Source organism: Chrysemys picta, chromosome 1, assembly GCF_011386835.1.
Source record: "Chrysemys picta bellii isolate R12L10 chromosome 1, ASM1138683v2, whole genome shotgun sequence".
Classification (NCBI taxonomy): domain Eukaryota; kingdom Metazoa; phylum Chordata; order Testudines; family Emydidae; genus Chrysemys; species Chrysemys picta.
This window is the reverse complement of record NC_088791.1, coordinates 30483422-30506403: the sequence shown is the minus strand read 5'-3', so window position 1 is coordinate 30506403 and position 22982 is coordinate 30483422. Positions and strand designations below refer to the sequence as shown.

The following is a 22982-nucleotide window of genomic DNA, read 5'->3' as shown; positions in this document are numbered from 1 at the left end:
AGTTTAGTTATAGTAATTCTTTTAACACTCATCATTATAATAACTGATTGGCTTACAAACCACAATATGTGAGATAATATAAATTTACTTTTGCCTGTTTTATAACTTCAGAATAGTCTGAAAATAGAATGACAAATATTAACATTTCATATATTGTGAAAATGCGGGACAATAAATGTTCCAGAAAGGAAGAGAATCTGTAGTGAAGTGGTACAATGCAATATAGTGAGTAAAACTAAGTGGAGTACACCGAGCTTGTTTCCATTAGGCATTTTGTACCACTTACCTTTTTAACAAAAGATAAAATCCAAACTAGGCTGGAAAGAACATCACTATCAACGTCCTGGAGGATATTTGGAAGGCTGAATCTTTACTGTTTTTTAAATTAGATCTTAAATAATAATCTTATTAAAATAAATATGTATGATAATACAGATACACATAATTCATGGGGAGGTTGCATGCAAGAAATTCAATTTAAATAAGACTAGCTAATTTTATATGAGTTTATGTTCTTGTTTTACATTTTAAATATAATAATTCAATTTTCTGAATACCAGAAAAACAAACAGAGTGTGCTTTATAACATATCCTCTGGTTCGTATGGGCAAGTTCAAAACGTTAGAAATGATGAGCATTCTCTACTTCCCTTAAGAGACTATATCAATCTAGATCTCAGCACTAGAAATATTTTTCTGATATTCATCCTAAATTTTCCTTTTCTTGATTTCAGCCTATTACTCTAGTTATATAACCTCTTGTATGACTCTCTAGCTCTCTATCTTTGGGATTCATCCTTCAAAAATCTTTTAGAAACACTTTTCAAGGCACAAAAACTGAACCACCTACTCTCTCATACCAAATGCTCAGGGGGAGATTTTGAAAGTCCCAAAGGGCAGGTAAACACTCAACACCTATTTGTGCCTTGAATTGGTGTGTCCTGGTCTGTGGGGAGCTTGCCTCTGATGATGAGTTTGGAGCAGTTGGGGAGGGGGGGCTGTTTGAAGGCCAGAAGAGGAGGGTTGGGAAAGATTTCTTTCAGAATGGGGTCTCCATCAAGTATGGGGTGTAGTAGTTTGATGATACCCCGTATGGGTGCCAGTGTGAGAACTAGGGGTGTGTGGTCAGAGGGAGCTTCATTTCTGTATTGAAGCAAATTTTCTCAGGTATTTGGGTGGCCCGTTCCATGATGCAATCTACTTCTCTGGTGGAGTGTCTTGTTTGGTGAAGGTGGTTTTAAGTGTTTTAAGGTGAATATCTTGGACTTTCTCCTCAAAGCATATTCTGTGCTATCTGAGTGCCTGGTTGTAGAGATCAGATTTCTTGGCGTGTTTGAGGTCATTACTTAGGGTGACCAGATGAGGGAAAGAAAATATCGATACACATGGAGGGGGGGGGGTGCCCGCCGACAGAGAAAAAAAAACAAAAAAACCCCCCAGTGCTGCCCGCGGATATTGGGACAAATTGCGTCCCGACCAAAGATTTTATCAGGACGTCTAGTCACCCTATCGTTACTGGATCTATGAAGTTAGGTTTGGGGATCCATGGGTTTCTTGTATATGGTTGTCCGTAAGCTTCCATTGCAAAACCTGATTGTGGTGTCCAAGAAGTTAATGTTGGTGCTGGAGTGTTCCAGATAGGGTGGTGATTGTTGAAATTATGGTGGAAATCTCTGAAGGAGTTTAAATTGTCTGGCCAGAGGATGAAAATATCATTGATCTATCTCAGGCATATCACTGGTTTTGTGATGCATTTGTCCAGAAATTCTTCAAGGTGACCCATGAAGAATTTGGCACATTGGGGAGCCATCCTAGTACCCAGGGCTGTTCCCACAGCTTGGACTAAGTGTTTGCTGTTGAATGTAAAATTGTTATGAGTGAGGAAGAAATGGATGTGTTTGGGGATGGTAATTTTCTGTTAATCACACAAATATAACACAATAGGGTGAAAAAAGTTGTATCAGTCCCTTTTCTTTATCTTTCGCTAAAACAGTTTGAAATACTATTATTTTCTAATCTTTCATCCCCATTTTAACGTATTATTAAGACACTGCGCATTTTTATGGTTTCATCTTGGGATGTGTCTCCTTTTGCCTTTATTCCTTGTGTATCCTTAACCCTGTCCTAATGAACAACTGTCAATTACCCTTTTACAATTATCTGAACTAATAAATTGTGGACGAGTGCAACCATCCCCTTAAACTCTCCAGCTACCAGCTGTTGTAAATGTGGTTCAATATATTTGTAAGCTTTTGTACCTTTTGAGTTTCAGTAAATAGATAAAAGAATGTTTAAGAAAGTGCTGTACTTTACAATGCTTGTGTAAGTCAAAAATTCTAAACTATGAAAAAATATAGTCTTTTCTAACACAGCAAAGGGCACATAAAAGGTGGCAAATGTGAAGATGGCAAACATGATTGTCCCATAGCCTTTCATTTTTCATACCTAGTATGTGATATTCTAAATACAAATGCTGTAAGTGATAATGAATGCAACAAATGGGCTGGAACTAATCATGGGACTTGTTGTGGCTTTGCCACATGCCCTGAGTAAGGGGCACCATGTAGTTCTCCCAAGAGTAGGTCAGGGCCCAGTTTATGAACCAGAGTCACAATATGGTACCTGGCTCCCCACTTGCTCCAGGGAGGGGGAATAATCTGCACCAGTCCTCCTAAACCTGACACAGACTATTTCCCCCTTGCATTAGTTTAGCTGTACTGGCTGGGGATATGATGGAAACCAGGGCCTAGGCTCCACCCATTCTGGGTCCCTATTCAGGATGGGAAGTAGCAGCCCCATGGAGGCTCCCCTCCTTTCCCCAACATTGTCCTCTCAAATATAAAGAGCTTCTTATGCTCCTTTATTCCCATGTGTGGGCAGTAATAAAAATCACAAATCTAGTCTAACGAGATCATTCCAGGTCAGGCTACCCAGCAGGCTTCATGATACGTGTTTAAACAAGGGAAACAAAACTGGGTACTAGGGTGACTAGAAAAGGATGGCCTGAGAAACAAATGCCTCCATTTTTCATGGACTTTTATCATTAGCTTCCCTTTCATTTTCGTTAAAAGGTGTGAATGTGTAACTCCTAGAGAGGCAAGTTGGCCTCCAGAGAGGCAGAGCCTTCATATGTCAAACTGTTTCTCTGAGAGTTATAAGCTCTTCCTGGTGAAGACCACGTCTTAGTCTGCACTTTTTAAAGCACCTTGCACATTTGCAGCACTCTATAGATAAATATTAAGTGCCATTTAAATTAACCCATTCCATGTGATCTTCAAAGCAATTCAGAAGCACCACATGGGAAATTAAAGTTTTTGATGCTCAAGGAGGCTGGAAGTTACAACTGCTCTGGTGTGCAGCCTTTCATATTTCAGAGGATGAGAGTATTATCCTCTACTTTATAGGAAAATCAAAGTAGTTTATTCTACTGTAACTTATCTACAGCTCACTCTATAAAACTTGGTCTACAACAAACACCACTCTCCTTCAGTCTGATACTTCCACATCATAAGATGCAGAAAAGTATTGATTTAGTTCAGAGACAGCTATTTTCATGTGCAATTTGACACTACCCACCATCAAACATACACCAAACAGAAAGCTAATAGTAAAATCCAATGTGATTTAAGTTAAGGTGCTGCAGTGCATTTGAGGGCAATGTCTTACTCCTTGTGTGCTCAGGACCATTTACATTGAAAGAAGTGGAAGAAGAATCACAAAGAACAGTCACCTCAGCTTTTTAACATGAGTCAGAAACAAGAAAGCTTTTAAATGTTTCCCTCACTTCTCTGAATCCCACAGCCTAATACTCTATGTTGTCAGGAAGTTTTCCTCATCTGCAACTTGAAGTTTTCCTTTTCTTAGTTTCATCCCGTTTTAGCTGTGCCACACTAAGTTTTTCTCTCACTGTGGTATTTACACTCTTCATTTATCTGTGGGTTTATATCCCTCTCTGTCAGCACTTAGACAAGCTACACATACTCTCTGTAGCTCTTTAGGCCCCAACTCAGCAAACCCTTTAAGTATGTACACCTCTACCCTGATATAACGGGACCCGATATAACACGAATTCGGATATAACGCGGTAAAGCAGTGTTTGGGGGGGCGTGGCTGCGCACTCCGGCGGATCAAAGCAAGTTCGATATAACGCGGTTTCACCTATAACGCAGTAAGATTTTTTTGGCTCCCGAGGACAGTGTTATATCAGGGTAGAGGTGTATTTTACTTTGAGCACATGAATAGTCTTGTTGAAATCTTGGCTGCATCACGGCCATACTCTTTCCTGTCATCCCTCCAGGACCTGCTAACAAAATGCACTCTCTTGTGGGGTGAACTTTATTCAAACTCCATATCTAATGATGAGGAGAAGCTGTCAAAGCATTGACAAGTGGAACAAAAACCTCAATGTGTGTATTTTAGATCAAAAGTCACTGCTTTTCCTGAGAGAGAGACTGTGTTCTAGTTTCCTAAAGCAAAGGAAACAGATTCCCATTCAGGCTATGGCTACACTAGACAGCTTACAGCATCGGAGCTGCACCGATGCAGCTGCACCGCTGTAAGCTCTCAAGTGTAGCCGCTCTAAGCCAACAGGGGAGAGCTCTCCCACTGACTTATTTAATCTACCACCACTGAGTGGTAGTAGCTAGGTTGGCAGGAGAAGCTCTGCCGCTGACTTCACGTCGGTGTAACTTATGTCACTCAGGGGGATGACTTATTCACACCCGTGAGCGGCATAACTTATACTGACATAAGTGGTAGTGTAGACATAGCCTAAGACAATAACAACCTGTCAACCTGCTGCTACAGGGTACATTCCAGGCACTGGGAACTGTGAGTGCAGTCTGACTGGTGGGTCTGCTGCAAAAAGCTAGTCTCGGGGAGGCAATGTGGATTGTAGTGAAGTTATGTTATGCACTCTGGACAAATTTTTAAAAACAGTCCATAACTAAGTGATTTAAAAAAATAGTAATTATGAAACAAGCCTCATGCCCTGGAGTCAATAAATGTATGGACTATTGGAGTCCCAGTGTTATTCTCTAATTACATCTTGAACTGTTGCAAATGTGATAAAGGCCCTCTAAGACTGCTGCAGCTACTGGAGAACATGGCCTTTTCAGAAAACAATTCTGTTCATTTTTCTTTTCAAGAGGATAGGTGAGGGTTGGTTGTAATTGTTTTACTTTTAAAATATTCCTTATTGAAGATTATTAATTAGGTATGAACATTATTAGGATCATCAGTAAATTTCCACAGTGTCTTTAATAAATGTTTATCTGTACCATTACTTTGTGGACTGTCAGTCCAGTGTTTTATTTTTGAAGATGAATGGATATTAGAAGTAGTGTTTCTCCACCCTTCCTCCTCCTACTGTAATGGAAGTCAGTTGTATACTCTTACCAAGTTAGCTACAATACTAGCAAATGCATTCATTAGTAGAGGGAGCTTGATTTCCCTCTGTTTGGGTATAGTCATGTGAGTGGATGAGCACCTTTAACATCCCATTTAAGTTAACAGAAGCTGAGGGCTCACAGAACCTCACGTGATCAGACCCTATAATTGCAGCAGAGTGCATTGCAGAAGAGACTATTAAACCTATTGAGAAATGCTTTTCTTTATTTTGTTAGATGTGTGTTAGACTTTTCTCTAATACCTATTCATCTTCAAAAGCATCCTGGCCTCATTCCCATCTATCTCCAATTCTACGTCTTCCATGCAGTTTCTATTCTCTTTCTTTCATTTATACTCAGTGTGATATTTGTTCGCTTTTCATTTTCTTTTTAAATATTTCTAACTTTCCTTTGGCTTCTCTGTTTCTAAAACCTATTTCTCTTTTTCTCTCTTTTGTCTTTTCCATTTTTATCACTTACTCTTAACTGCCTTATTTGACTCTGTTTTTCTTCTTTCTTTTTTCTGTTGAGTTTTTCTTTCTTTGTTGTATTTTTTATTATCTTGTTGTATTTTTTATTCTCTTGTCATATTTCTTTCCAGCTGGAAACTGATGCTTGTTTTTGTGATTTCATTTCTTGTTCTCTTGGTATTTTTTTTTTAATCAGTGCAAGCTTATTACGGACTGAAGATGTCTATGGACCAAATCCAGACACAGATGTATTATGTATATAGGTACATTTAATTTATTTGTTGGGAGGGAGATGGGGCACAAAACCACTTAAAATTAAATGAAGACAAGTGGCATGTTTATTAATTTGGACTAATAAAGATCAAACAGGCTTATGAAAATCCAAGGTAAAGTGGTAAGGAAACACAGAAAGACTTTAGCTCTGCTTGTTCAAGTGGCTATTAGAAAAAAATATGAAATTGAAAAATACAATGTGATTGAAGATAAAATCAAAAGGCTCCTTAGCATTACATTTAAATTTCCATCTGGAAAACAAAATCTTTTGTTTAGGCTTTATCTGTTCTGGTGCTCTCAAAATGTATCTTGTGGGGATAAGAGGAGAATTGAGATGAATCACCTGCCTCTAAAATACTACATCAGAAATCTGGGCACTCCAGGACTAGAGTTTGTAAAATGTTCAAATATGTCTACGTCCCAAAAGGACTCTTCTGCAACAATATATCCTATGGTACTGGTGTCCTTGTCCCCTAAAAAGAACTTTTGGTCCTTGACATTTACTTTTCTAGTGACCAAATTCAGCATTCCAAAATTTACTTCACTCTGAGTCATTTGTCTGCTTAGACAGTCCGCTTTTTTGTTTCCCTTTTAGATCCATTTCCTTGATGGAGAGAACATTGTTCTGCACCCAGCACTCGCAGTTTCAGAGTATGTCTACACTGCAGTCAGACACCTGAGGCTGGCCCAGGCCAGGTGGCTCGGGCTAAGAGGCTATTTAATTGCTATATAGATGTTTGGGCTTGGGTTAGAGCCCAGGCTCTACAACCCTGAAAGGTGGGAGAGTCTCAGAGTTCAAGCTGCAGTCTGATCCCAGAAGTCTACACTGTAATTAACCAGCCCTGCAGCCTGAGCCCCACAAGCCCAAATCAGCTGGCACGGACCAGCTGCGAGTTTTTAACTGCAGTGCAGACATACCCACAATGGTTTCCTGCTTATGCTTACAGTTCTTGTCTGTCTGGGCAGCCGGATATGCTGCAGGAGTTTTGCTATCCAATACCTGTAGATGTCATATGAATCTCTTTTTATATATGCTGTCAAACAAGTCCATTTTACTATAGAATTGCTTAGCAAGCACAGAGTCATTGAGAATTTTCACAAGAGCCCATTTATCCCTCCCCTTTCTATTCCTCACCAAAAAAAGCCTATTGCAAGTGACCCATTTCTCTCCTGTAGCTATTATTGGGTTCTCCAAGTAAATTAGTTGTTTTTTTAAATTGGAAAATATATAGCAGAGTCCTAAACCTTTCAGCACCAAACCACTACAATACTTGTTGTTTGTATTTGTTTCTTTTTAGTTTTTTAAATATGTGTTTTTCAGAGTTCTCCTATTGTCCATTAGTCCTGGAATGCTCAACAACTCCACAAGAACTGTTTTGAAAGTAATCTTTCAGAAAGTTTTCAGAAGGTCTAACGAGCCTGGCCATTTTTTCCCTGCTTCCTAGTCACCAGCTCTTTCTGATTCGAAACTTTTGTTTCTTTTCCAGACACAGAAGTATCCTTTTCAGTACAGTGTGCAAACACAGATATAAGGAAGAGTGGGTATTATACTATTCCTCCAGCTTCTGCCTTCTCTAAAATATCTTGAATTCATCTTACTATCACCATTAATTTATCAGTAAACTACTGACTTTTTTTTTTTAAAGTACAAGGCTTCTAGAGCTTTGTCTTCTTAAAAGGAGACACAGCTATATTGAATCTGTCATCTCACAAATGGTGGAAAGTCTCCAGCCAGAAGACTAGAACAGAGTATGCACTGCCATGAATGCTGCTACATTAAATCAACTGGTAAAAGAGTGCTCTGGCAGTTCTGAAAAGGTGAAAAGCCAGCTTAACAAGCTATGTGGAGATCTCTGCAGGGTAAGGGAAGCCCAGATAGCAGTGAGCCAGAATTGTCAGCCCCACTCCCCCCCCACAATAGAGGATGTTGGGGGAAGGGAACATGTCAGAGTACTGTTGTGCTATGGTGAATCTCATCTGACAAAACAGCCTCACTGGCAGGGCCGGCTCTAGGATTTTTGCCGCCCAAAGCAAAAACAATTTTGGCCGCCTCCCCCCCCCCAGTTCTTTAATTACCCCACCCCCGGCCCCGCCTCAACTCCGCCCCTTCCCCAAATCCCCAGCCCTGCCTCCTCCCCACAGGCTCTCAAGCCTTGGACAGAGGGGGAGCAGCGGCGCGCGAAACGGCCGCTCGGGATCTCCCCCTCCCTCCCAGGTTTGAGAGCCTGGGAGGGAAGGGGAGACTCCGAGTGGCCGCGGCGGGCGCCGCTTCTCCCCCTCCCTCCCAGGCTCTCAAGTCTGGGAGGGAGGGGGAGCAGCGGCGCGCGAAACAGCTGTTTCTCCCGGGATCTCCCCCTCCCTCCCAGGAGCTGGTTTTGCGCGCCGCTGCTCCCCCAGCCTGGGAGGGAGGGCGAGTAACGGCGCGCGAATCAGCTGTTTCGCGAGCCGTGGCAGCAGCAGCGGAGGTGAGCTAGGGCGGCCGGGGCACATTTTTAGGGGCGGCATAACTGGAACTATTGCTAAGTCACTTAGTGGGATAGATCTAGGTTGACAAGAAGGTTTTACTCTCATTATTAACTGTTTGTGTTGTATCATCTACAGTCCCCAGGGACTGAGCAAGCTGGTGCTTGGGGCGGCAGATTGTTCGAGGCGGCATTCTGCCCAATCCTAGGGCAGCACGGCCGCTTTTTTTTTTTTTTTTCTTGTTCCGCTCCGGCCGCCCTGGCGGCGGCGCAGAGAACCAGAGCGCCCTGCAGGGCAGACCTCTTCCTTCCCTCCCTGCCGACCGGAGCAGAGCCCTCGCGGCAGGAGGTGGCGTAGCGGCAGGGGCCGTGTGGCAGCGCCCCTGCTGTAGCCCTGGCCGCCCCCTTCTCTCTCTCTTCTGCCCGCTCCTTCCCCCTCCCCCCCCCCAGCCGCCCCGTTTTTTTGTTTTTTGTTTTGGCTTGGGGTGGCCAAAAAGCCAGAGCTGGCCCTGACAGTCCCAATCAGGAATAAAGGCCTCATTGTGTTAGTGCTGTAGGAACTTATGGTGGGAGACAATCCTTGCCCCAATGAGCATACAATCTAATTTGAGGTCAAGCATACAATCTAATTTGAGATCAAACACGAAGAGTGAGAACAGCAAATAAAAAGGCTAGAAGGAGAATGAGAACAATGAAAACAAGACCATGCAGTTACATAGATAGCTACTGCACAGACTGACAGTTGTAACAATTTTTTAAAATCCCCAATTTATTGTGAAACCAAACCATCAACAGATGGCCAATGTCCTGTATAAAGAAACTGCTTTCATGGGAAAATGTTCACCTAGCTTGCAAAATTTGTGACATGAAAAGGGAATTCAACTATACTGTTTTTTTAAGAAAATACTGGATACTGTAAATGATTATAAACTATTCTTTTATCAGCACTTTTTAATGTGTTTATTAAAGGCATCTTTCTATGCAAAGTCTATGAAGTCCAGTTATATTGTATAGTAGTAATTTCTTCCACCCACACTCTATCAAATTAGGTCAATTACAAGCTGTTTGTAAAAGCTATTGCACAGTAAGGTGTATCTGCAATTTAGGATAAGCAAAGTAAGCTACTATAGATCTTATGCCATTTCAATATATTTCTGCTTAATGAAGATTTGGATCTGTTGCAAACATCAAAATCAAAAGTTTAACCATTTAACATTATATCCTGACACTGTATTCATGTGAACATTGTAAAGTATTATTATTCACTAATATATTTTATATGCCCTTTTGCTCCTTCTTATCAGAATCTTGGAAGTCATACTGCAGTTTAAAAAAAAATCAAAGCGTATGCTTCATAAACTAGAAATGGATTGAACACACCACAGTCCCCTTCATAAACAAAATGGTGTAGACAATTCACACATTAACATTCACATTTCTCGCCTTTATATTTCTAATATGCTGTCATATCCATTACCCAGTCCAGTTACACCCTCCCTCCCTATTCCGGCCCCTGTATTTCTTTGATTATAATCACCCTTCTTTCTGTAGGTCAGATCATAGGAGCATGTTCTTAGCAAGATGTGCAGACAGAACTTAAAACACTAATGAGTTACACATATTAAGCAGAGGATACACTCCACAGTTTTATTTTCCCTTCTACAGGAGAACAAACTGCCACTCTCATTGTAATTGTGGGTCTTCCAGATGACTGCCTTCATGAATCCACACTGTAGACAATGCTCAAACCTTGGGTGTGTGAGCTCAGTCTATTTCATTTAACCTGACTGCTCAAAGCAAAGGTTTCAAGGCCGCAAGAGTATAAACTGACCCCTCAAATGAGTCTATTTCATCTAAATTATACAGCATCATGAAGAACTGCTGGCTTCTGGGACAGTGAGTCAGCCAAACCCTCTCTCTCTTACCGTATTCTGAGGTGATGACAGACAGTTTTCCACCTACACAAATAGTGAGTTACTCATTTTCTAAGCTTACGGTTGTGCCAGAAGTTGAACCTTAAAAGCAACTGCAGTACTATTAAGGCAGAAATGGACCATGATAATCATTTGTGACAATCTGTTGATGCAAAAGAGCATGAGGTTGCTCTTCAGATTTTTCATCACAGTGAGAGTATCATGCATGGGTGTATATGTTACAGTGCATATTGTTTTTCACTATGTGTTGGAGAACGAAATGAAAGCATTAGTGAGTGCTGGAGTGTCTTATCTCCAGAACTGTAGGTGTGTAGATGATGCGAAGGTGGCAAGGAATACTGGGAACTTTCCCCTTAACTTATTTTCATGCTCCCAAAGATTTGAATTGATGGGGTGTGTCCTGATGCAACTTGCCCAGTCCAACCAAATGAAGTTTTTGTTTGTGCTAATATTACACATAGATGTCTTTGAGGTGTAAATAAAGTAAAGATTCTGCAAATAGAACATTGTTAACAATTGTTCATGCTTAGGCCGGAGTAGAGTCCAGCCCACTCAACCAGAGAAGTATGGGGTCTGCAATAGAGAATAAAGTGCACAATAATAAAATCCAGTAAAGTATATGAGACTCTGGATATGGCATACAGCAAATCTGTGAAGAATGTTTTACACCAACATCTTTCTGACCATAACCATGATGCAAGGAAATCAACATCTAATTTTAAATAATAGCTCACCATCATTAAATTATTGATACTCAAAATATGGTATACTTGTGATGTTTCAATCATATATTGTATTCAATTTAGTGATTCAGAACCCCACTGATATTCAGTCTAAAAGCCAAACGTTGAAAAACCTCATGAAATGTTTTTCCAATATTTTATCAAAAGGAGGAACTGATACTTACATGACGGTGTTAATGCCTGACAGTTGTTGGAACATCTGTAGACCACAACCCACAATTAAAGCTCTTCGAGTTGGAGGGTATGTCAGCATTCTGCAGATCACAGGTCCAGCTTTAAAAATAGAAAAGTACAAAATGTGTTGTTAACCCACCAGTTCAATACTTTCAGGTATTACACATTTTCCCCTCATTTTCACCAAATTCAGAATATTTTGTTCATACTTGGTCTAGTTTCCCATGTTATGCATTCTACTAAATAGGAGACTTTCAGGGGGCTTAGGCCCAAAATGCAACTATTTAAAAAAAATCCAGTTATAATCCAATAAATCCTGTTGATTACAAGAGGTTCATTTAATAAAAAGGCATATGCAAATTTAGATTCAGAACTTCCGCTGATATTAACACAGACCATGAAACTAAATGAGTATGCTCTGCCACTGTTCGTATTCAGATTTTCCAATCAAAATGCATCTCCAACTCCCACTGACTTCATTTGTATAGTGATTGCAGGTGAGGATGCATTTAGGAACTCGCTGGGTTTCTGCTCTCCAGCAGAAGGGCCAGCAGACGGAGCACAAGTTAATTGACAAAATCTTTCCCACACGTTTCTGGCAGCCTCCATACGTGGAGATGGTAAAAGAGGAGCAAATGATATAGTCAAAGTAACTTTGTGCTCCACAAGGAGAACAGAAATACGTTTCCAAATAGAAAACGTTTCTTTCCCTGACAAGTTTAATTTTAAAGTTTAAGTGTCCTAAAAACAATGTGTCAAAGAAAGCTATAACATGAAAACAAACAAAAAGAGTTTATAATACTTGATTCCATTTGTTAACAGAATGAGTTTGTGCCCGTAGTGAATATGTTCTGATCCTAATTATATTTTACACATATACATTATATATGGTATAGCTACATACAGCACCTAATAAAAAATTAAGATAGGCATAAGAATCAAAATGGAGTCAGTCAAAGGAATAATACAAGAAAGCTAAACAAATCAGTTCTGACATCCTCAAAGATCTAAGCCTCATGGGTTTATTTCTAGATTTACCTCAACATTTCTCCTCAATATGTTGCTCTTGATTAACAATTAACATGAACTGTGGAAATCTCTTGTGAAATTAAGAGCTTTTAACTAACAAAGTAAGAAAGATTTCAATACACTGATATAAACAGTTCTGATTCAGGGATGCTGGATATTTGTAAGTAGTTTCAACAACTGAATTATGAAACAAGTTCAAAGAGAATCTCTTATTAAAAGCTGGTCAAACTTGTCTAGGCAAGAGCCACTTTCCACAACTTTAAAAATAATACGTTTTTTATTGACACCCCACTTCTTGTCATCAACTAACTACCTCTTCATCATTACAAGAAGAAGAGTCATGGTCCAGCATAGGAGAAAACAAAATTTACAGAATTAATGAGGAGACACTAAAATAGAAGGATAACTAGAGCTCAAGTCTTACTTCCCTAGATACCTTTAAATGTTTCATTAGCTAAATTCAGTAAATGTGTTTGTAATTTTTCATGTTTTTGACCTAGAGTCACAAATATGACATCCAAATTATCATTCTGCTTTATGCTGAAGATAGAAGGTTTACCACAAATCTGTGCCAGGGCAATTGCACATCTGATTAGATATAAACAAAATTAAAGACTTTTCTTTCATAAAATTCATAGCTTTCGGCAAAAAAACCCAATAAAGTGACTGAATAAATAAAATGCATCATTAATCTCAGTATTACAGAAGCTTTGTAATCCTAAGAAAATCTAAAGAAACAAATTGACTGAGCATCTGTAAAACAGATGCTTTTAAAAAGATATTGAGTGTGATTCTTATATTATTTAAAACCACCTGGCTTTAAATGTTTTCAGTATTTTGCCATCTGTGTGTCTCATGCCAGCAAAATAAAAGGTGCTCTTGAACAGTACCAGCCAGCAATTTACTAGAATACTTTTCAGACAAGATGTACAATATTAAATAGCGAAGAGGAGATGTCCCTGGGTGGGTTTTTTTGGGGAGCCGAGTGGGGGGGGGGGTTGCATCTGTCTATTAACAGCACGGTCTCACTTCAGGCAAACAAGTTTGTAAGTGTTCATGTCAAGGTGTTTCAGAGCCAGATATCATTAGTAAGGGCAATACTAGTCTTCTTCTATGAGAAAAAGTCCAGACAGAGAGAAGAAACATTTAATGTTTCTGAGGAAACACTCTTCTTAATTGATGAAATGAAAGAATCCTATACCGACTTTAGATCTTCATGCAAATGAGACCTCTGTAAAATAGAATTGGCTGAACTTATTTAGCGCGATCGTCTCAGATAAGTAAATTTATGTCAGTTAAAATAATATCAATATATAAGCTTGAAATGAATTAAAATATCCATAGTAATGGACTGTAATATCCTGCCCCTAACTTATGTTAAAATGAGACTGATGGATGAAGTGAGAGATTGATGGAGAGAAAAGGATGATGGTGTCATCGGAAGTAAGGTCACTGGCTATGACATCACAGGAAATAAAAATGTACCACATATGATGTTATGACCTAAATACTTGCCCTTCCAGGGTCTGACCTACCCCCTCCTGCTCTAACCACCAACTGAAGGCTCATCTTAGCTACAGAGATTTCGGTGTTTGGCCTGGAACCCCTAAACCAATGACTGATAAATATTGCCACCCCAAAAATGATCAAGAAACACAGCTACAAGCATGAAAAATCTGCGAGAGGGAGAGAGAGAGAGAGGAGAGGTGGGATTTAAAAATATACCTCTACCCCGATATAGCATGACCCGATATAACATGAATTCGGATAGAACACGGTAAAGCAGTGCTCTGGGAGGGCGGGGCTGCGCACTCCGGCGGATCAAAGCAAGTTCAATATAATGCGGTTTCACCTATAACGCGGTAAGATTTTTTTGGCTCCCAAGGACAGTGTTATATCGAGGTAGAAGTGTACATACTGTGATACAGGAGGGCCAGGGAGCAGTGGGAAGTGGTAGAAAGGAAGTATATAAACCCTAGGTTAATTAAGGCGTGGTTCCCTGTAGACTAGGGAGGAAGGAGAGAGGATTGGAGCTTGGAGGTGTGCTGTGAGACTTGGAGGAATAGAAAACCGCAGTAAGGGAGACTCTGCCCCAGCAGGGGAGGGACATTCCCTCCCCCAGCGTTTAAGGACTGACGGTACCCCACCCAAGGGGGAAGAGGGGGAAGAGGGTAAGAACCTGCAGGGGTTGAGAGAGGGCTGGGACTCAGAGTGAGGAGCAAACCCAGACCCCTCCCCCGCTTCCCTCCTTTACAACGTTCCTGGGCCGCTAGTGGGGCCCCCGGTGCCCCAAGACCAGGGGTAAGGGATGGTATTTTAGCCCCCCCTCAAGAAAAGCGCAGGACCCACCATACTATATCGACCATCTTGTCACAATACAAAGAGATCTGTAAAGGAAAAATGGATGTTTGTGAAAAAGATCTCTTAGAATTTCAGTGTTCACCAAAAACATCTCAATGTTTTTTAAATTAGAAGTGGACCCTTCCCAAATTCTTTGGATCTCCCTGAGGCCCTTCTTACCTACAGAGGGAAATCAAAAGGATTTGGTATGTGGCTCAGAACCCATAAACCAATTACTTATATTTGGCATCCCCTTTAGAAGTGAAAAAGAACTGCATCGAAAATAGTGAAATTGTGGTGTAAGTTTTAGGCATAAAAATAGGAAATGGCAGAGTTAAGATGCCTGTGCAACCTTAATTTAGCCCCCCTTGTGGTTAGTCATTATGATAGTCTTTAATTACCTGATCATAAACTAGATGCCCAAAATGGACCTGCTCTGGAGAAGAATCAGGGTTGTGTAGTGAAGGAGACTTGTCTATAGCTCCCCTGCTTCATTTGTTGCAGAAGTTAGTAGGTATTAAGTGAATAAGGCAGGGGAGAGAAAAGATGGTCTCATGATTACAGCAAGTTGAATGCTGCCCTGGAGAACTGGATTCTATACCTGTCTCTGCCAAAGAGTTTCTAAGCGATTCTAGGCAAGCACTTAAATCAGACATTTCACAGGTGGTCACTAACTGTGTTGCTCCTCCAGATGCATGACTTGAGATTCTAGGGTCCAATCTGCAGAAGTGCTGAGTTCTCAACTGTAGTTAATGGGAGATGGTCTTTTACTATTGAAAGGTTATAAAATGCTAAGTACATTGAAAAATCTGGATCTAGTTGTCTCAAATTGATCACCCAAAATTAGTGAATATTTTTGACCTTAATATCTGTGGCTCAGTTCCCCATCTGTAAAATGGAGATAATAATAGCCCCATATCTCACATTCATTGATATTTGTGATACTCTGATCATAGAATCATAGACTTTAAGGTCAGAAGGGACCATTATGATCGTCTAGTCTGACCTCCTGTACAATGCAGGCCACAGAATCTCACCAAACCCCTAATCCATGTCTGAGCTATTGAAGTCCTCAAATCGTGGTTTAAAGACTTCAAGGTGCAGAGAATCCTCCAGCAAGTGACCCTTGCCCCATGCTGCAGAGGAAGGCGAAAAAACCCCAGGGCCTCTGCCAATCTGCCCTGGAGGAAAATTCCTTCCCGACCCCAAATATGGCGATCAGCTAAACCCTGAGCATGTGGGCAAGACTCACCAGCCAGACACCCAGGAAAGAATTCTGTGTAGTAACTCAGATTCCACCCCATCTAACATCCCATCACAGGCCATTGGGCATATTTACCACAAATAGTCAAAGAACAATTAATTGCCAAAATTAGGCTACCCCATCATACCATCCCCTCCATAAACTTATCAAGCTCAGTCTTGATGCCAGATATGTCTTTTTCCCCCACTGCTCCCCTTGGAAGGCTGTTCCAGAACTTCACTCCTCTGATGGTTAGAAACCTTCGTCTAATTTCAAGTCTTAACTTCCTGATGGCCAGAAACTCTGATGATGAGCACCACAGCAAAGCCCAAGCGGAAATTCATAATTTTGTCTTCAGAGCAGTGTTTGAAAGTGTGCAATAAATAAGGTATGGGGCCTCCCACTGAACAATGAGAAGAGAACAAAATAACAAGAGCACTGTCCTCCCTGTCCACTGAATGCAATCATCTAATTAATGCCTGCATCACAATGCATATGCACAAGGGGGCTGAAATAAGGAAGTACAGACACCCTTAATTCTGGCATTTCCTAACTTTGGAGTGCTTGATTTCACAACCTTAATAATGTTATTCTAATGCAGTTGTGTGTGTGTAAATTCGTAGGCTTTTCAAAGAGAAAACAGAAAAAAAATTCCACCACATGGCATCAGATTGACACCCTCATGGTTTATCAGCAGTGGTGGAAACATTAGCTTCACCACATAGACCTCTTTCACTTGAGGTAGGGGAGTGACTGACAGCAGTACCAGGTTCTCAGTCTCCATGGGACCAGCACTGGAGTGGGAGGGGACACACACTTTGCCAATGGGTTTTGCAGCTATTTGCTGACAGCAGAGGAATGGTGAGATTCAGGAATCTTGGGTTCCTTGCCAATCTCTGGAGAGGGGTATGCTCTAGTGGTCACAGACCCTTCAACCTGTTCTTCCCAAGCTTGACCCTCTTTGCCTCATCCTTTCCCACCTATCTCTGTTCCAATCCTGTCCCTTTCCTACCCAGCTCCTCATCCCAATCCTGGTTTCCTTGCCCAGCCACTCCTAATCTCCTGTGAACTTCCCTGTCCCAGTCTCCTCCAACATCTAGTCCTCTCCACACTCCCAATCTCCCTCCCCAGGCTTTTCATCCAATCTCAGTTCTCCCTTAGGTTCCTGTACGAGTCTTTTTGCTCTGTCAGTCCATTTCCCGTACACACGCCTTCAATCCTCATCAGATCTGTGTCCCCTCCCCCTCACTTTTTTCACCCACTGGTTTTCAGTCCCACTCTCCTTATCCAGCCAGTTCCAGTCTCTCTTCCACACCAAATCCCAGTCCCAGTTTCCCTCTCCCCACCACCAGTCTCTAATCTCAGTCTTCCCACATACAACATCTTTGTTCAAATCTACTCTTGCAGGTCCATCTTTTCTCGCCCTCTGCATTCAATTCAGACAACTTCCTCCCCTGTGCTGCCCAGGCTTAGCATGGTGGGCATTTGGAGCACAGGAGAGACAGACTCCCTCTTTTCAGTTCTGGTGCCTGGATCTAGACCCGGACCCGGACCCGACACAGTCCCCTGCAACTCATAGTAGCCATTGTAAGAAAAGTCTTGCTCAGCCCTGGGCTGGAGCATGCCCAGTGACATGGAAGCTTCAGAGATTTTAGCTCTTCTACTCTTCTACTGAGCATGCAAACTGATTTTTCAAAGTCTTATAACTGGGCCAAATTCCAGTGGATTTTCATGGGGACAGCAAGGCATTCCTGAAACAAGAGCCATGCCTCTGGCAAATTCCCTTCTCCAAACATTGAGTCACTAGAAATTTTCAAAGAAAGGGTCACCAGATTTTTTTAGTGTGGGCAAAACTCTGTATTTTTCCCTAAGCACCTCCTGTCACATTGGGGTGTTTTCATAGAATCACAGAATATCAGGGTTGGAAGGGACCTCAGGAGATCATCTAGTCCAACCCCCTGCTCAAACCAGGACCAATCCCCAGCTAAATCAACAAAACTAATTTTGCATTAACACTTAAATTCTAAGCATTTTTTTAATAAACATTCCTTTTTAACTTTACAGAACCTCTCTCTCTCTCTCTCTCTCTCTCTCTCTCTCTCTCACACACACACACACACACACACACACACACACACACACACACACACACACCTTTTTATGCTTTTAGCTGTGTTTCTTCATCATTTGCAGGGGTGATGCATCAGTCATTATCAGTCACTGGTTTAAAGGGTTTGGGCTACACAGTAAATACTACTGGTTTCCCTACCAAAGTGAGGAAGGTATTGGGGAGGTAAAAAGGGCTCGATTAGGCCCCTCTCTAATTAATCATGTGGGAAAACACATTGGGTCATTTTCAGGGCCGGCTCCAGGGTTTTGGCCACCCCAAGCAGCCAAACAAAAAAACCAAAAACAAAACAAAAAAAGTTGCAATCGCGATCTGCGGCGGCAATTCGGCAGGAGGTCCTTTGCTCCGAGCAGGAGTGAGGGACCATCCGCCAAATTGCCGCCAAACAGCTGGATGTGCCGCCCCTCTCCGAAGTGGCCGCCCCAAGCACCTCCTTGGTAAGCTGGTACCTGGAGCCGGCCCTGGTCATTTTAGTTAACATTTGGATTTACTAACAAAGTAAAGTTGTTGGTTTAGGGTTGTGGGCCACATCCTGCATCTTACTGCCTTCTCTTTTTCAGTAAGGAGACCCTTGAAGAGCTGATAGGGTATTGTTCAGGGCCTCCCTTACCTCAGTATTTTTGTACCTCATGACAATTCCACTAAGCCAATCTGATTTGTTACGGTGAGTGTGTAAAGTATGGAAATTTGTAAGAATTCTCCCTGGTCACAAGAATGTAGAGGCAGAGCAGAAGGACAACAAAACATGGCTATGATTACAACCAGAGTTGGACGTCAAATAACAAATCAGAAGCTGGGAACCTGATAGTCACTTAACATCATTATTTTGGAAGACACAATTTATTTCAAGATCAAGATGAAAGTTACAACAATCTCAGTTTTCAGCCCTGGAAGCCTCCTAACAGAAAGAGAGGTATCAGGGAGCCATGGAGAAAAGGAGGCAGAGAAGGTCAAAAATATTTTCAATTTATGATTTTTCAAGTAAAAACCAAAAAGTGAAAGGTTGCTGTGTTGCCAACTCTAGCAATTTTATCATGAGTCTCACGCTACTTGATGTTTCACTTAAAGCTCCTGGAGACACATGATTATGTGAGACTCGGCTTTAAAAAAGTAAAAATAAAAGCTTCTAGACATCATGACTGTGGAGAAAAGTTTGAAAAAGTGACCCATGCGCACCCTACAGACTCAAAGATCAGAAAGCAAAAAAACCCTCCCAAATTATTCTTATTTTTAATCTCATGATTTTGAGGGGGCTTCATCATGAGTTTTGAACATGTAGAGCTGGCATACAGTGTATTTGGGTGAATTTTTGGATATTTTTCCTCTGCCTTTTTCTCATATCCTTGTAGGAAGAAAACAATCAAAAATCCACCAGCAGGCCACCTGGTGCCTGGGAACCTGGTGATCCCCAGACCACCAGCTTATTAGTATTGTCCCTGGCAAAATTTAACACTATCTGGCAACTATCATAGGAGACTGGGCAATGCAAAGTTATCAGCATAGTCTTCAACAGTCTCTTGCCAAGTAATCTAGGCAGCAGCTTGTAATGTTGATGCAGGCTTCCAGCTTAAAAATGGAAGCCTGCATCAACATTACTCTGCAGTTACTGAGAAGGAATATTTCCAAGGAAGCAAGGGCATGGAACAGTAAGAGAGCCACCTCTCAGTTATTTAGCATAAATAATCTCAACCCGTGGAGTAGTTCCTCTGACCAAATCTTATTGTGATACCAAACCATGTCCTTTCTTCTATCTATATAGAGCAATACAGGAATTATCCTACCCAGAGACATAAGGCAAGAAGGAAAATGCTTTTCTCACTCTCTCTCTTTCCTAGCTACTGAGGATGGAAGACAGGTGTGTTTTGTCTTTTTTGCTCCTCCCCACATAGAGTGATTGCTATTACCCCATTCCCTATGGCAACTTCCACACCCTCTTCTCCAGCATCATCAGCTCTGCAGTTCATGCTTTTTAACAGGTATCCAGTGTTCTGCTCCCTAGTCTTCCCTACTATACAACAGCCAGAGCAGGTGAGAACACCCGTAACTACCCACTCTGAGCTCAAAATGATTAGGGGTTTGGAACGGGTCACATATGAGGAGAAATTAAAGAGGCTAGGACTTTTCAGCTTGAAAAAGAGGAGACTAAGGAGGGATATAATAGAGATATATAAAATCATGAGTGGTGTGGAGAAAGTGAATAAGGAAAAGTTATTTACTTGTTCCCAGAATATAAGAACTAGGGGCCACCAAATGAAATTAATGGGCAGCAGGTTTAAAACAAATAAAAGGAAGTTCTTCTTCTTCACACAGCGCACAGTCAACCTGTGGAACTCCTTGCCTGAGGAGGTTGTGAAGGCTAGGACTATATCAGGGTTTAAAAGAGAACTAGATAAATTTATGGAGGTTAAGTCCATTAATGGCTATTAACCAGGATGGGTAAGGAATGGTGTCCCTAGCCTCTGTTTGTCAGAGGGCAGAGATGGATGGCAGGGAAGAGATCACTTGATCATTACCTGTTAGGTTCACTCCCTCTGGGGCACCTGGCATTGGCCACTGTCAGTAGACAGGATACTGGGCTGGATGGACATTTGGTCTGACCTAGTATGGCCATTTTTATGTTCTTATGTTGTTCAACATGAGGCATAGATGTTCAACCAGAATTTGTTGTGCACTGCTGTAGTTTCCAAAGTACATGTGTTAGGGATAAGAAATAGCCAGCACTGTTGCCACACAATAGGTAAGAGAGGAATAAAATTAGAGGATCCCCAGCCCACACCTTGCCTCACAATAGAACAAGTAGGACCCAGCAAGGAACATCAATATGCCAGAGGCTTCAGCCCATGTGAGACCCTGCTCCAGCAGGAGGAGCTCCAAGGGAAACCTTAGCGCCTCCAAGCTTCTTGCTCATTAGTCAGGAGCAGCAGCAGGAGGCTGCCCTATCAGATTCCATGTCACTGGACAGTCAGACTTGAACTCTGGTCATTTTCCACATGTTGATTAGTTGGGTGCAATGACATCTTCCTGCTCCTCTAATCTACATCCCTCAGCATCAAAGCCTCATTCCCCCTGCCCACGTTGGTCCTCTCCACCCACCCCAGAGTCTGCCCCCTCTCCCTCAATTGTCCACCACTCTCCCCTCCCACTTTTATCCTTCACACTCATCCCTCCCTATCATTCCCCTCATCCCCACCTTTACCCCACAGTGCCCTCCCCTGTAAAGAAAAATCATTCATGTTAAAACTTAAAACATGGAAGTACCAAGATGTGATACAAGCCTTGTGCCTATCACCTCCCTGCCCACTTTGGTTTTTTTCCTTCACCCCTTTTCTCTGGGCAGAGGAGTTATATGGGCCCGTGGTGCCCATGTTCCACCAATATTTAGGAACTTGGGCTCAGCTCCACCAGTGTTTGGGCTTACTGCGCTTTGGGGAATCCCGCACTTCAGGGGGACACGGGGTCCAGGCAGAGCCATACCATCCATAGGATGGACTGTGGCAACCGCCCCGTGTTTTGGGTTTACCCGTGCTCCAGGGGGATGCAGGGTCCAGGGCAGCCTGGGGGGCTAGTGGGGGGCCTGGTGCCGGCAGCAGCGAGCGACCCGCCCCCAGCCCACCCCACTGGCTCCCGGCATCACTCCAGGGAGGGAGCAGAAGCCGGAAAGAGGCAGGGTGGGGGTGGGGGCTTGGGGAAGGGGTGAAATGGGGGTGGGGAGGAGGCAGAGCAGGGGCGGGCTAGGGACGGATTGCTCACTGCTGCCAGCTCTAGGCCCCCTGCTAACAACCAGGCTACCCTAGACCCCTTGTCCCCCTAAAGCACGGGGCACCCCAAAGCACGGGGCAGTTGCCCCAGTCCGTCCTATGGACGGGACGGCTCGGCTTGGACCCATTCTGGGCATCACCAAAAATTATACAAACCTGGTGCCCATGGGACTATCTTCTAGGCAGGGACTTTGCACACTTGGCATAACTGTATTTAAATAACAGTAAATACACAACTGGTATATTTACTGAGTTGGCGGATAACATTACATTGCCCAGCTCAGAACTATTTTCTTCTAGGGGAATAGATCGTGAGGATGCAATTGGTCACGTATGGAACAAAAATGTGGGGAAGTTGGCAGAACTCCAGAAACAAAAACCTGGGAAGGCTGGTAGATCTCCAGCAGCAAACAGATTTTTCTATTTTAATAGCGAGATGGGTTGGACTCCTGGGAATCCTGAAAACAAAGACACTTTATTTTGTCAGTAAAGAAAAAAAAATCTATCCTTTGATAACATATTATTTGAGAGGAAGCTTTGTTGATGGAAAATCTAAAGCCACTGAGCACATTCACAAAGAAGGGGGCAGATGCATCTCTTAAGAATGCTTTTAAGTAGGACAAGAAGTAGAATCAAGTAGGGAAACAAGATGGGGCAGAAATAAAGAGAAGAATATTTTGTCCTCATATGACACATTCTTTCTGGAAAGTACAAACTACTGTAATAAAAGCCTTCAAAACCTCAGAAATAATGATGAAACACACAGTGCACAGACAAAAGTGACAATTAAAATGATACCACAGGGAGCTCAGAGAAGTTGCTGCTATGAGTGTGAAAAGGCAATGAACTGGATAGGTGAAAGCAGAGGCTTCAGTTTGTGATGCTAGCTTGTCAGCTCCTTCAGAGACAAACACCATAATATGGTAACTCTGTGAAATTTAATTTTTAAAACTACTGATAAACAACATATAAACTATCAGGGGGGTAGCCGTGTTAGTCTGAATCTGTAAAAAGGAACAGAGGGTCCTGTGGCACCTTTAAG

At 42.1% G+C, this 22982-nt stretch overlaps 1 protein-coding gene across 2 annotated transcripts in view; it reads right to left on the bottom strand.

Moving 5' to 3' along the window:
* The window catches only part of SLC2A13 (solute carrier family 2 member 13), a 323282-nt gene that overhangs the window by 141491 nt on the left and 158809 nt on the right, over positions 1 to 22982 (bottom strand). For both annotated transcript variants that reach the window (XM_005286828.4, XM_042848626.2), the window contains exon 4: positions 11433 to 11541. In XM_005286828.4, coding sequence (XP_005286885.2) covers positions 11433 to 11541 — 109 coding nt within the window. The remainder of the gene's footprint in view (positions 1 to 11432; positions 11542 to 22982) is intronic.